At 34.8% G+C, this 16,025-nt stretch overlaps 1 protein-coding gene across 3 annotated transcripts in view; it reads right to left on the bottom strand.

The window, feature by feature from the left end:
* Positions 1-10,693, bottom strand: part of LOC149602621 (carbonic anhydrase-related protein 10-like) — a 68,228-nt gene extending 57,535 nt beyond the window's left edge. The window contains exon 1 of one of the 3 annotated variants that reach the window (XM_089860885.1): positions 10,189-10,693. In XM_089860885.1, coding sequence (XP_089717011.1) covers positions 10,189-10,258 — 70 coding nt within the window. In that variant the 5' untranslated portion in view covers positions 10,259-10,693. The remainder of the gene's footprint in view (positions 1-10,188) is intronic. The other 2 variants (XM_089860884.1, XM_089860886.1) reach the window with 2 other exon arrangements.
* Positions 10,694-16,025: the final 5,332 nt, after the last annotated feature.

The raw sequence follows: 16,025 nt of genomic DNA, 5'->3' as shown, positions 1-16,025 counted from the left end.
GAGAATGGGTCATGACCATTTTGTTTTTATAAGTTTACTATTTCATTGTGCATGAATATTTTTATTATTTCCTTTATCGCGTGCATGTTTATTATTTTAGTTTATTGATTATTAGTTTGTTAGTGATGTTATTAAAATTAAACATAGACCTTGGTAACTCTCAATGTCGTTTAATTATTCCCCCTATAAAAATCCCCTAGACAAATACTGACCATTATTACTTAATCTTTATACGCTACCCCGCTAGAGAAAGTAAGGGTAATGAGCCCGGACCACGCATTTATATTTATTCCTCTTTGTAGTGAGGTTTTCCCTAACCCTTTTAATCGCGATCTTAGCAATATGCTAAGCGAATATTTTATCGTCGCACAACTTCGCTACACTTTATTATAATGTTTGAAGTTTTATCTAAGCCTTTGTAAATTTTTTTCCTTATATAATTAATCAATCGGAAAATAATACGATTATAATCTTCTTAATACTGTAGGTAGAAGAACAAATTTCTTAAGCTTATAATTTTAACAAGTGCACAAGACCGAATAAATAAAAATATACGAAGGTTTCCTACAAAAGACGAGTCTATATCGTATAGCTAAGACCCGGACCTACCTTAGGCTTAGCGGTCGGTAAAAATGAGTCAATTCTAATTAGGTTATCAAGTGGGCTGGAAAATTCGACCCAAAATGCCCTCCAGGGGGTACACTAACCTAGCACCGAGTTCGAGCCAGTGATCGCGCCAATTAAGTCTCGCTTTTCATTCAAATAGAGCCAGTTTAAGTTGGCAGTGAGCTTATAGGATTTAATACTATACGTGGTACATTTCTATTGACAAAGGAGATTAATCTGAAATAATTAATTATCCATTCTCCAATTTTTTTAATATTTCAGGAAAATAGCTGACGATGGAAATAAAATTATATTTGGATTTATACCATAATGCCTTGCGATATGAATAGAAACAGTTACTCCACCCAAAACTCTTAATTCCAAAATTCAATAATTTAATAACTCTTGTTAGCGTCGAGCTAATTTACTTCTGATTATACGCGTCGCACTTTTAACGCAGTGTGAAGTTATTCTGACTTAATTGAATGGAAAGAAAAGTTTTGTTTATTTAAAGTTTATAACCGCAAAACTGACTATATATATCCCTATACCGCGAGATAATGTTTACATTTTTGCCTTCGTCCGATTCATGCCTCGATTCTTTATCGTAACTAATGAATATTTATTTTCTTTTTAACGCTTGAATACTCCTTCTTAATTGTCTATTGTTTTATTTGTTTTAGAGGGATTTTTGGCAAGGTCTTTTTATACAAACGCGTTGGGCGGAATTGATCAGATTATTAATGTATAGGCAAAGATTAAAACCAACCATTTTTGGGTCCTAAAAGTTTCAGTAGCAAAATAAAAAATATTTTCTAAATTAAAGCCAACCACCAGGAGCGAGACTTTAGCGTTAGTTTCCCATAGAACGCCTGTAAAACTGTTTACCCGCAATGCAATTGTGTTTGCGGGGGAAAGTATTGCGTGGAAGCATCCCACCAGGCGTCAAACTTTAACATTAGTTTCCCATAGAACGCCTGTAGAAATGTTTTACCCGCAACACACTAATTTTCAAGGCGAAGCCTCCCACCAGGATCAGTGTTACTGATTTTTGATAATTTTAACAAGAAAAGCCCTTTGTGTGTAATCAGGGATAGATTTAATTTTAGAAGTAGGAATGGGGAATGGTTCGTATTTACTTCAGTCCGACTCATAGCCCAATAAAGAGCCCCTCCCTTCAACACGTAACGAAAAGTTTAAATTATCTTATTGGCTCACTTAAACTACGTTTTGATGACGTTGTTGACGGTGACGGCGAAAAATACGTAGTTCCTTTTTACCTCTGTCATTATGACCCACCTCTTCTTTCATACTCCTCCGTCCCGTTTGACGCGCGCCCAGATTACTCTGTTCTCCATTCCTGCTTCTAAAATTAAATCTATCCCTGGTGTAATACAACCAGTTAGTTGAAAGCCTTTTTTTTTCAATTTTTAAATTTCACGAGCTTTAAAAATTTCATAGAGTTAATATCACGTGATTAGTCAAAACAGTTGTTCGTGAGAGATATCCGGCTCTTTTGTAATCAACTTTCAGGATAAAACTTTAAATATAACTCTTACGTAACACAAAGATGTTGAAGAAAAAGGCCACCCACCAGTAAAATACGAAATAAAAAAACACCCCATGTCTCTAATACAAATCCCTATTGAAGTTAAGCTTAATCAAATTTGAATAGAAATAGGAACAGAAAAAACAACGAGATAACAGCTATAACAAGGCTAAGCTTCTTATAATATTTAGGGACTGAAAAAAGCCCTCCCTAGGAAGGAAAAAAATACGATGTAGGCCTATATCTTGTTGAAAAGAAGAGACAGAGAGAGAGGGAGGGAGCCATTATCCTTAAATAAAGGTTATTCCTTATAAGAAGTTTTATAGAATAATACATATATACCTTATAAAAAAATAAAAACTTAATTCCTGAATTTTCCTTTTTATCTTACGGATAAGTAAGTTTGGATCAAATTATTAATACAAAAAATTGATTTTCCACTAGTTCAAATAAAATATACATATGACACGAGTTTGATTACGTTTCAACTCGTTCAGTTTCGTCTGTACATCTGTAAGTAACGCTCTATTAATCTTCCAAATCTTCACGTTTCAATAACTTTTAAAATTAATTTCTTATATGTATATTTACATAAAGAAAACACCATACCAAAATGATCACCTCGAGTTGGGCTTCAGTTTATTGAGAAAAATAAAGTCAATGTATAGTAACTTATCTTGAATGGGGAATCTCAAATCACAAGAGTGGGAGAGAGAGAGAAGTATACGCGATATATATCGAAGCTTTGAAAAAGCGGAAGGTAATAAAACCTGAATCAACGACTAGTAAGAGTTCAATGGGAATCAGGTATAAAAAGGGTTTTCTATTTCAAGAACATCGAATCAATGGTAGATAGACTCTAGTCTAGTGGGTCCTGGAGCGAAGTAAGGAAGGGAGGGAGGGTGGAGGCGCATTAGCTTCAATAAAGTTCGCATCAAGCTTTATCAAAGACACTAAAACTGATTCCTCGAGCCAAAAAGTACGTAGGAGCCTGAGTGAGAGAGAGAACCAAAAGAAACGAATAAAAGAAACGCAAAAAAATGCCCCGAGTGTGCGTTGCTTTTTTAACACCTTCAATTGTTATCCAAGGTCTTCGGGTTTATTACTCTAAGCATTTCAGGTTATATCTGTTAGTTTTCACAGAGATACATAGATTTCTCCTCTTCAGATTGGAATCTTTAAGCAGGCTCATAAACATTCGAGTAACCAATGAAATGCGGGGAAGAAGAAGCTAGCGGTTTAACGAAGTTTTATACCCCTCCCCTTACCTTCAATCAGATGTTAGTATGTGGTTTAAATATTCCAAGTGGAAGAAATTTATGTATTATACTGGCTTTCAACATAATGGTTGGGTTTAAGAAATGTTTTGTCAAATCTGAACTGATTGATGTAGGGTTATGTTGGACAGAGATAAATAATCACACCATAAAGTGTTTGTTTTAAGCTTTTAAAATGTAAAACTTTAGCGACCTAAAATCTAACTGTACCGTGACACTCCCTGAGTCTCAAAGAAAAATCATCCGAATTAGGTCTATATTCAAACACTGCAAGAACCACTATTAAATCAATTAAATCCTTCAGCGAATTGTTAAACGTGGCAAACGCACTCAAACGTCAGAGGAGATAAGATCATTTTCTTCATCAACCATTCTTCTCGCAAACTAACATATATAGTTCTTAAAAGTATACTGAAAATAGGTTTTGAAACTGTCTTTACCACCTTGTTTATTGTTTTTTATTTTCCTTCTCGGTATCCGCAGTTAAAAATGCGTCCGCTGAAAAGGGCCTGGAATGGATGCAGCTAGGCCTTGGTTTATAAGAGAGGTCTTATACGTATAGCTATAAGAGAACTAGTTCAAATAAAGATCGAGAGCAATTTTTATTAGGATTTATAGTTGCTTCTTCCCAGTCCAGTCTGGATGCTTAAATCCTCGATCCTCGGCCAAAAGCACTCTACTTTTTAAGGTCTATATAGCGAAGAACGATGATCATACCCATACCCATCCCCATAATACTGACCCCTCCCTCCCTCCCTCCCTACCTCCCGCCCTACCTCTTATTGTTTTGAATAAACGACTCCGTATACTGTATAGTTTGACTCGGAGTAAACCATTCGGATATCGGCTCATAAATAACACCCTTATATTGTTACTACTTGCGGTGCTACTTTTTATATCGATAAATTTAACATTTAATAAATGCCTCTTTTCTAAGATAGATGGGGAAGTATAGTTTCCTTTGTTTTGAAAAGTGAAATGTTTATTTTTCTCTAATCCCTTAAAGGGAGGGTGAAGTAGAAAATCAAGTGATTTTTTATCGATTCTTCTACTAATTACAAGACCAGTCTGCGTAGTTAAACATTCAGGAAATACTTCCGAATGATTTTAAAATTAAAATTAAGTTCAGATTTTAAGGATAATTTTAAATAAGGACCTCCGACCAATCACATAACGCCCTGCCTTTTTATTAACAAAATTCTCGTTGCAGGTTCCGTGTCGAATGAAATTTATCACGAGATTTGATAAAATTTGCACGCGACGTGACAATCGTGGCACGAGACATGGAGCGTACCACGAGAATTTTGTTAATAAAAAGGCAGGGCGTTACGCGATTGGTCGGAGGTCCTTCTTTAAAATTATCCATAAAATCTGAACCTAATTTGAATTCTAAAATCATTCAGAGATATTTCCTGAATGTTTCACTATGTAGAATGGTCTTATAATTTGTAGAAGAATCGATAAAAAACCACTTGATTTTCCTCTTCACCCTCCCTTTAAAGCGCGCGTGAAACTGTTTATAAAATGGCGGGAAAAGGTCGCGTGCATACGTAGATAATGAGGGAGAAAAACCACGTGCAAATTAGATTCTGACAAACATGGAGTAATAAAAAATAAATACATCTAAACAGCTTGCTTTGTAGTTTTAAAAAGGCAGAATTAGAATGAGGTTACATTATTGAGTTAAAATATAATTATAATCGGGTATTTAAATATGAAACAAACACAAAATAGCTTCATTATAATTTTAGAATTATATAAAAGGCATTTCCACTCCAAGATAACATACAGCTAGCTCCCCTCGTGGGAAAATCAATTAAGATCATTTAAAATACAAAAAAAAATTCTTCAAAAGCTTCCAAAAATAGACGTTAAGTATATGGCTTCATTATCTATAGTACTTTCCCTAAATTTTTGAGTACCGTCTAAGAAAATAAGAAATTCATTATTAGAAGAATAAATAGTAAGTTAAACTAACCCCCATGACAAAAATAATTCGGCGTATTTACATTATTTAACTTGGAAACTGAAAACGAGTACTATACATACATAGGGAAGAGCGTATTATTACAAAAAGCCTAAGAAGGAAGGATGAATATTTTAAAGTTTGCATTTCCAAGTTGATTTTGTTCTGGAAAAGAAGATAATGGAAAAGAAAAATAAAGTGGCTTAAGCCTAAATTTATATAAGGTCTTGTTCGTACCAAACTTTTAATGATTTTTCCAGGCAAGGCTTATAAGCAGGTTTTACATGGTCGGAATTGTAAGTGTATAATAATTTTCGTAATTTATCTATTATCGAATTTATAGTATATTTACTATTTCCAGAAGTAAGATGAGACTAGAAGTGAAGGGCTCTAGTATTGGTAATAGATCCTGGCACTAGTGAACAAATTTGAGGATTTTATGCCGCTTCCATCGCGCCTACACTACAGAGAAAAAAATTGGTCGAGTTCCAAAAACATTTCCTACCCCCTTCCCCTCAACCTAAAGCCGCGGAACACGGACGCCTGTGCTTGAATCTAGTTCGACTGTCTACCGCCACGAGCGTCTCACGTTTTGGAGGGAAAATTCAGAAACCGGTACTAGAGGGCCAACCGTTGGCGTGTTATCAAGAATATTCACTTTCGCCGAGTGAAGAATTTGGTTACCTCGATACTTCTAGTCTCATCTCACTTCTACTATTTCCAATAAGAAAGATCATTTTCGACTCAAAATCGCCCAAAGAACACGCCCCTTAATTTATAAAAGACTAATCAGAAACTCCCTGCATAATATTAACTATTGTAGGTATATTTAGATCATTTTAAATTATTACTAGAAGTTAAATACCTTTAAGAGCTTCTATAATTGATATTAGCGTACGTTCTTGTTTTGGAAATTTTCCATCGAAACTAAATTATTCAACTATCCGTATACCTTGGTTATAAACATAATTTAGAGCATTGAACAGAAGCTATCTCTCTAAGCGAATAATACGTATGCCTTGGGGAGATTTCCAAAACTCAGTGCCCATATAAGAGAGAAACGAGAGAGTTTTGGAATGGAAAGGAAGTCCCAAAGTTTACTAATAGATAAGATGGAAATTCGAATATATTTCTTCGAAATCGAATAATTCAAAACGCGAATCCATTATGAGTTAAATCAATGCGAGAAAGCAATATTCCTATTTCAGCTAGTTATAGAAATGAATATTAAACATCGCCGTAATTTGTAGATGAGGTGGGTTTCGGGTTACAACAATCGGCAAAATAGCTAATTACATTGTTAGATTCTTTTTTCATCACTAAACTTTAGAGTAAGCTTCTATTCGAGATATAGGGAAATTCTTCGAGTCCCTAACCAATAATATTTAATTCTTGTGTTTACAAAAATCTGACCATGACTTATAAATCATTAGCAAACGATTGTGTCAATACGCTTCACTACAATCATTACTCCACTCACATTTTTGAGAATTTAAACTATGTGCACAAGTAAAATACTTTGAGCATATTATACACTTAATTCTTTCAATTCAAAATCGATACATAATAGTTATGTTTAGAAATACAATAATCAAAACTGGCAAAATATCAAAAGATACAAAATTCATAATATTCTTAATTTAATATCAAATATGATTGAAGTTCAAGTTTCTCAGCTTCTTCATCTATTTAATAATTTCCCCTGTATTTGCGGTCTGGTAATTTTAAGGTAATACCATCAAAGAGAGGCTGCGGTACTTATAAGCCATACAACTAACTTCCTAATTGAACCTCGCGGTATAGAGACAAAAAACCTTTTAAGTACCCCGCCATTATCCGTTATCTGAGATAGATTTTTTTCCTTCATTAAAATAAGAGGATTTAAGCTCCTGAGTAGTCCAGACCAATAGGATTAAAATTGAGGAAGTTAATCTCGATTCTCTTGAATTAAAATTTCTTTTACGTTGACGACGAAAATAGTGGAAGTTGATCAAAACCTTAAAAGAGCTAGTGTAATTTTTCTAAATATCTTCTCAAATGATAAAGTCTACTGATTAATAGTTAAGTCTTGTAAAAAAGCTGATTTCCCTGCGAATTTCCTGAACTGGGGATACTTTTTTAGTGTTTAATACAATTCACTGGAATTCGTGTGATAGGAATTAGAATTAGTTTATTCAGAAGTTTATCGTCGTAAGTTAGAAACGACAATGCCTAAAAAATATCCTTGTAAATCAAACGAGATACGAATACTATAAGAATAGTTCTGAGCGGTAAAATTGTACATACATTTTAAATTCTTTAGTACCAAAGTATATTTTGGTTTTTCAAAACGAAGCAGCAGCACATTTTCATTTTCAACATTAGCGTCTATGGGATAAAAATTTCACCACTAGATGGCGACAAAAGCCTTTCATGACGAAAAATTCTTACCCCCAGGAAAGCGGGGGGAAAAGTACATTTCTAAAAAGCTTCCCATTAGATCAGTACATTTTCTCCACTACTGAATGTCTTTAATTTTACCAAGAAGTGATGTCTAGTTTATTAGGAGGAAGGTACAAATTCGCCATATTTCCAGCTTTATCTCCAGTCCAAACGCAGGTCTGGAGTTAAGCCCCGCCTCCAAATTACAACCAGCATCTCATTGATTCTTGAAAACTCACGTCAGAGCGATGCGAATGACGAAAATTACGTATTTTCCGACTGAGGAGGGGCGAAATAGCCCGGCCTCCTTTTACGTCCCCCCTTGTATTTTGAAAGGGGAACTGAGACCATGGCGCGCGAATACTTAGGCATCTTATACTTTCTCCCTAATAAACTAGATATCACTTACTTAGAGGATCGTACGTAATAGGCTTATGGTTTACGCTTAAATTCGCCGTTTAACAAGTAAGATTTAAGCGATACGAGGCAGACATTTCGTAGAGATAGATGATAGGAGCTTGTTCGATTCAAAAGCCGGGGGAATCTGGTTTCTGTAAAATTTGAGAAAGAGGCTGATCGTAGGCAGATGGGTATAACACGAGCTATTTTGGTAAATCCATCTTAATGCACGCTTTTCACGATAAATGGTTCAGACAGTATTGAACTTTAACCCAAGTACCAACCAGTCTAGCCTTTTCTAGCTGGAAAGCCGCCGCCATATCCTTTCAATATAAGGTCTTCGAGTAAATTAAAGTTCAAAATTATTAAGAGATACCGGGGTCAGTCTTCTAAATGTATTTTTAATGGTCGTGTATTTGAAAGAAATAACCTTAGTTTTTTCTTTCTTCATCGTTCTAAAACTAATTCACCTTGTGTCTAAGGGGGGATCCAATCATATCGTGGACACGCCCTATATTAAAAGAAAAAAGAAATGGCTGACATACTTGTCTCACAAAAATTATTTTCTCTTTAACAGGGGATTAAACTTTCCTTAAGAAATGTAACGTAACTTTTGTTATTATTTGGATTATGCCAAGAGACGTCAAAAAATTCAGAAGTTGGAGAACCAAGATGAAAGATATATAAAATCTCCTATTTATAATAAAAATCACGAGAGAAAAAAATTGACGTATTCCTATAAAAGGGTATTATCATATTTCCATTAAAATTATGTATAAATTTTTTATTTATTTTATTTAAATATTTTTTTTCCTGCCTTCTCATTTTCGTTTCAAGGGTTTAACATATAAGGATTGATTCTAATGCACGTCATATTTCGGATATAGAACGTGGTGAGGGGATGGATAATTTAATTTTTAAAATATATAAGAAAATAATACCAAATATTGAAAAAAATCTTGAGTAATAAGCAAAGTATCCAATCCCTCGATGAAGGTATTCTTGTCCCCCAATAAGAGTTTCCCAATGCTAAGCCCCTAAGCGGAATTTCGGATCCGAGACAGAAGAGAATAAGCGCGCGGATAGAAACAGCGCTCACGATATAAAGTTTAATTCGGGGAAACTTATATTGGTTTGGTAAAATTTACATATCGGTTTAGCTTACACCGTATTCATTGTATTATAGTGAACGGACTCGTAAGAGCTTAGGAAAAGGATGAAAACTTATATTTGTTTTTTACTTAAAGGAGAACGAATAAGCATTAGCGATAATGGCTTTCACCGCCAACGCTATTAAACGTAAGGCTAGCTATAGCTGCCTGCCGTTTCGGTATTAGGCTCATTGGAAAATTTGGAAAATATATATCGGGAAAAAAAAGAAAACGTTATATGAGCAACCCCTTCGTGATATCCATTACTAAAATATGCGTATATATATATTTTTTTCTTATCATTTTTAAAGGAAATGAATAAATTTAGAGATTGGAAATTGATATAATAACTTTTTTTCCTTTTCTCTCTTTGAAAAGTGGCATTTTTTGGGGTGGAAATGGACGCGATGAGACTAGGAATATTAGGCCTAGTTTCTTTTATATAAAAGAAACGATTTTTAGGCCTTATTCAGATGATTAGTTAGATCCTTCACGAATTAGTATAATAGGTGCTGAGAGGATTATGGTATGACTTTTAATGAATAGAGATTATGAAGTTTTATGGGTTACTAAGATTAGGGATTACGAGTAATTATAGATTCGGTTTAATATAAATAATCTCCCTTGGTCATTTTAAATTAAGGAATAAAAAATCATTAAACATCCAATTTAAGGTTTGAATAACGATACTCTAGATTTCTAGACTATTTTAGTCATATCGATTAATTTGACCTCGGGGTTAAGATATATTGGACATACACGATGATATAAAAAACATAATTAAACTTTAAATTAAAATAAATATAAATTTTTACAAACTTTTAAAATTACCTTCCAAATAAAGTAGAACTTGACAGATAATATTCACCATGGGTCGTTTCAGTCTCATTGCACGTTTGTGAAAGGGTCGTGAACCTGAATTTGGTCAGACCCTATAGACGTTTCTATTCAAAAACGTCCGTAACTGATAGTTTTATTTAAAACTCAAACGTTAATCTAAATCAAATGAATTTAAGTCCAAAAAACCGCGTTTTAAAACTAAATTAAGTTTAAACAAAACAAATTAATCCAAATAGATTTCTCGGTGATAACAAAGAACTTGGCGTGATGGTAAACCAATAAATTTTAAACACTTCATTATTGTGAAAGATTGCTGTCATCACGTTTTGTCGCAAAGTTACGCTTGTACCGAGTTTTGGGGTCTAAGAAGAGAGAGAGAGAGCACCCTGTCACTTGGAGAAACTAGAATCATCTGCGGAGGAGTTTTGGGTACTGAGGAGAAGACGGCTTTAAGGAGGAGCGAGGTAGGGAGAAAGAGAGAAACAGAGAGAGAGAGAGAGGGAGAGAGAGTCCCAGCGCGCGCAAAACTTTTCGCCTCCACTTTTCTCTAGCTTCGAACTCAAGTTTCGGATCGGATGAACTAAACGCCATCCTATGGCATTGAATGAAACTAAAATATGATTTGATCCATAATGCGAACACGACTCGTAACGAGAGACTTAAACTCTATACGCCATAGTTTATCTCCATTAGGTACTGTTCTTTAATGGCAAAGTATAGTTCTACTGCCAATCACCAATAATTCCGATTGTTGATTTAAATTTAATTAATGTGAATTAATTAAAGTCTCACTCGCTTTACTAAATTGTCACGGAGATATATCGTAGGTATTATTTTCCCCAATTCATCGCAGCAAAATGCCTCACAAATAATTGAAATTTTGGGAACATTTTGCTTAAATTTTATCATCCTTAAGGCCTTTTCAGGCGATATACCACTTTTGACTCAACTAGATGGATCAAACTGCAAGGCAATGCTGATTAAATTGATGTAAAACACTTCAATCACAACATGAAAACGGTGTGCCTTAGAAACACCTTTATATACTAACGGATTTTTCATGTTGCCCTGAAACCTTTTCCGAACTAAATATAAATGCCATTCAGGAATTCCATTTCGGAAAACGCGATAGAAATTCAGTTGACCACGAATCTAATCTCTTCCGTCGGCTCGTAAAATTATATATAGAATGATCCCGAGATAGCGACCAATGTTTTTAAAAAACTTGACCCCTCGATCAATTGAGCATGCATGCACGTTCTCCAGCGTAGATTAATTTTAATTATCCCAGTTCACTGGTGCTTTAATCTATAAAGGATCGAACTTAACGATTTAATATTATACCTGTAATGAATATTACAGTCTCCCCGTTTGTCCCGGGGCTCGAGTGTAATTCTCCGGAGACTGTTAAAGGTATTACGTCCTGGAATTCAACCAATGGGATAGAGGGCGAAGGACATACCGTAGCCCAACTTGCCGAGTAATTGCTAATGATGGCTTAACGTTAGACGTGCTGTTATTTAGACTGCCTTCACCTTATTACCACGTATTTATAGTTGTGAAAACGAAATGGGGGTCATCATGCCCTTGAAGTTTGTGTCGAAGGTCACCAAGACGGAAAATATGACGACAGTGTCAGAGATTCATATAGAAACTTCATTTATCTATATCATTACCACTTGTTGACCATTTTGGTCTATAGGTCACTGACTATGTGGGTAATATGGGTCCGGTGCACAGAGGGTCATAAAATTTTAAAAGCTACTATAACTTGGACGGCAGGAGTCTCGGATAGTCTTCGTTTTCGAAATATTTTCTTAATGGTAAGTCGTTAGAAAATTAGTGTCCCAACAAATTTATACGAACCGCAAACCACTTTCCTTTTGCTCCTAATTTTTATTTTTTAATTTTGAAGATTTTCCTGTTTTAGGTTACCTTTAGCCTGTATAAGGCCTAATGAAAAAACATGGGTAAACTTATTAAATTAAGCGTGCTTATCTAGTTATAAGTTAATCAGAATCTTGTCTAGAATAAAGCAAAACACAATGAAAAGACCTCGTTTCCCTTCTAATGAACTCGCAATGTTTTTAAGAAGGAAATAGCTTCTAAGTGTTAAGGACACAGGATGTCGTCTACTTCAATTAGCGACAGAGACGGTGATTTTAATGCAATTAAATAAGGAGAGATATCTTCCGTTGTTGACCCACCACTTCAAGAACCAATCACGAAACTCTTCCGGTTTCCCAGAGAACAAAAACACAAAAGGTCCCCGCAAGTTCAAGATTCAATTACTACCACCCATCATCAAAAACACTTCATAAAGTCTCTAAATACACTGATAATTTATGGTTGAAGAAATTAATTAATAACCAGAATTAAGATTGGTGTATTCTACAGTCCATCGTCCTATTTAGTCTGTAATAAGCCTTTGACAGCGCTTCACCAGGCTTCATACGTCACTTCATGGCAATCTTATGGAACATATCTTATAAAATCACGATGATAATAAACGTATATTGCATAATATTCTAACCTTCCAAAACTCAAGTCAAACAACATGTCATAATATACTAAATACGCGTCTATTTTTAAACATGTCATCTTTATAACAATGTATATTCACAAAGCCTCAAAACAAACGCTGCGCGGTATATTTATAAACCTAATTAAATCATCACGAAGCTGAAATACATTTTTCCACTACACAGTTAAACGAATACCAATCATTGAAATAACCTTAAAATTCCATATTAAACATATATTGAACGTTGAAGGTACTAACTCCGCTTTCTCATTCGCAAATCTAGTCGAGAAAATTCTCCTTGGGGCAATACGAATGAAAAGGCGGTTAGGAAAACATAGCTCGTGATATGGGGAAATGCTAATTTGTCAAAAATGAGAGAAATATGAATACGGTTTGGTATGGAAGTTCATAATTAAAAGTGTGTTTAATTTTCGAATTGAGTTGCTATGCGATAACATCCATTGCAATGCATACGTTCTTTACGAAAGTCTATGAACTTTGGATTACATATGGATAAAATCCACTTTGTTCGCCCATTTTTCGCAATATGAGTTATAAACAACCTCCAACCAAATCGAGTTAAAAATATCTCCCTCCTTCCATTCTAAGAAAGACTATAACTTCCCGTTAAAGAATCGCGTTATTTTGGCTTATACCATACCGTTTCTAAGTATGAATTAACTTCTATAAATGTCAGTCGCTCGATACTTTTGTCCCCCTTTACATCTCTCTTTACCATAAGTTCATAAGATATGTGAAGCATAAATTTCTCACTGGTTACAAACTGGAGCTTGTCATGAAGTGATTGAAGTAGGTCATAGATTCGAGGTAAAGCGACGCCTGGTGAGGCGCTGTCCAAGGCTTAGCACAGACTAAATAGGAAGATGGACTGAAAAATTAACCGAGTGTAGTGAATTCCCGCACTAATTCTCTGTAAGTCTCAAGCATTACGAAATATAGGCATTGTCATACTTATGGAACGTATCTAACAAACTTATGCTTTACCCACTTTCTCTCAAAGTCTAAGCAGTCGACGCTTAGCTTATTTCCCTAAATCAATTAACGAACTCCGTATATCCGGTGCGTAGCGTCACCCGAAGGTTCGTTTTCAAATCTCGAGCTAGAGTGATGAGGTTTATTGCCTTTATTAAGGGAGTTTAATTTAATAATAAGAGTACGAAGCAACCAAGGCTTAACGGGATCCCCTGTTTTAATATATATTTGGTAGCGAGTGTTTCTTGTCACTTGTACAGAACTTAACCACTCTCTGCTAACGAATCGTCTGTTGGACTAGTTAAAAGAGTTTGAGAGAAACCAATTATCATCAAGCAGTGTTGAGACATGAATTTTACAGTTAAAACTTTAAATAAAAGATTATTATTTATAGAGGTTCTAGATTTCAAATCGGGGATTACGACATATTTCAAGTTTTTTATATAAATTCTCTGACATTTCTCTACGTTTAGTATAATGTAATTTTTCCTGACCAATTTAAATTTCCTTATTTATTTGTAGAAAAGTTGGAATTTTGAGAGTAAAAATTCTAGTCTCATATAGGAAAATTATGGAACCACGAAATTTCTTGACTCAAGTTCTAAACCCTGATCACGTCACTAAAGTATTAAGAGGATACTGATTGTCATCCTTCTTCTATTATCCCCTTCTGATAATGAATTATATTGGTTATAAGATAATGCGTTACCACATTACTACGGACATTTTAAGCACGGAAAGTGACCAGACCCTCGTTTCAAAAAGACAGAGATTCGGCTAGTGTGATGTAGGGAGAAATAGCTCGTAAACATCCCATCCTATTCCCTTACGGATATACTCGTTATATCGGAATTTGGGTTCGTAGCTTGGGGGAAGCGACAAAAACCTTCTAAAAAGTTAATTAAAAACCACAATCAATAAACATCTCTCTCTCTTTCCTTGCTTTTCCTCATCCAAAGCGCACGGCAGCAAGCGCATCTCGGCAATCAATTCTCGCAACAACGGCATGCAGAACGCGGAGACAAGTGAGAGTCCATGGAAAACGATGGGACTTGGGACTGCCTAAAACGCCGGCGCAAAATTCTTTTATACACATAAATTATAAAAACGTGCCAGTTCCAAGTTATCTCACAAGGCGTCGCTTGATTAATAATGGTAAAAAGGAAAACGACCGAGCGGGAGAACATTATTGGACCCCCCCCCACTCCCATACGACGCCAATGGCAACTCGAACAAGATAGTCAATTTAGTATTAAACCCTGATACTGATTAACTTCGAAATTAAGGTCTTATATCCACCTCCTCCTGCAATATTGCAAATCAAAGAGTTCATCTTTTAAGCATCTTAATTTCTAAGTAATGTCTAAAACCATAAAACCATTAATTTCGGAAGGTTTCGCTATTTTCTAACTTTTAAATTCTTTTGAAATCACAAATTATTTCCCCAAAATTGCACACGTGCTCATTGCATAGTTTTCTAAAAAAGTCAAAGTTTAATTTGTAAGATTGTACTCTATTATCTTAATTTTATTTAAAAACGAGGCCACATCGCATTATTGGTCTATTTAATTCATATCAATTACCCTTGATTCACAATCTAGTTCAGTTTATAATTAGTTTATCTTAGCAAAAAGAAAAACAATTAAACCTTTGTTAATTTAATCAAACCCACAACCTTTTTTCGCCCAAAAATTAACCATTACTCCCATTAACCACGTTAATAACCTTAAAAATCTGAAACTTTTGCGGGATTAAAAAAAAAGGGTAAAATTCCTATAATTGGTTTCGTGTATGTAGTATAGAAGCGAAAAACTGAGGAAAAATACAGAGGGTTCTTGTAAAATCGTTTTTAAGAGCAAACAGCGCTGGGAGTGGAAAAACAAAGAGATTCGGGAGGAAACCCGTGGATTGAGGGCATTATCCGATTTTTGAAAGAGCGAAAGAGAGAGAGAGTGAGAGAGAAAAAACAACACTTGCCTAGATCCTTTCTAATCTAACCCCCTTAGGAACGTTCTCAAATGATTTCCTATAAAGCCACTAAACGGAGTTTTACAAATTTCACTTCATTCTCCTCATCTTTCTTATATAAGGAAAAATAATAAGTTTTTGCCCCCTTTGGATTTTTCTCATTCTGAAGCCTTCGAGGAAAGAATTTACCTTCAATTTAGGACTTCTTTTTTTCTCCGGAAGGTAAATTGTTTCTCTCTTTTTTAACTGGCGCACATCATCTATTCACCCATCAAGCTTTATCGTTTTCTAAAAGATGATTAAAATGACGCCTTTTTATTCTTTTTAACAG

Source organism: Phalangium opilio, unplaced genomic scaffold (genome assembly GCF_054372755.1).
Source record: "Phalangium opilio isolate 3A_F unplaced genomic scaffold, DU_Popi_V2 ptg000354l_1, whole genome shotgun sequence".
NCBI lineage: Eukaryota > Metazoa > Arthropoda > Arachnida > Opiliones > Phalangiidae > Phalangium > Phalangium opilio.
This window is presented reverse-complemented; position numbering and strand designations above follow the sequence as displayed.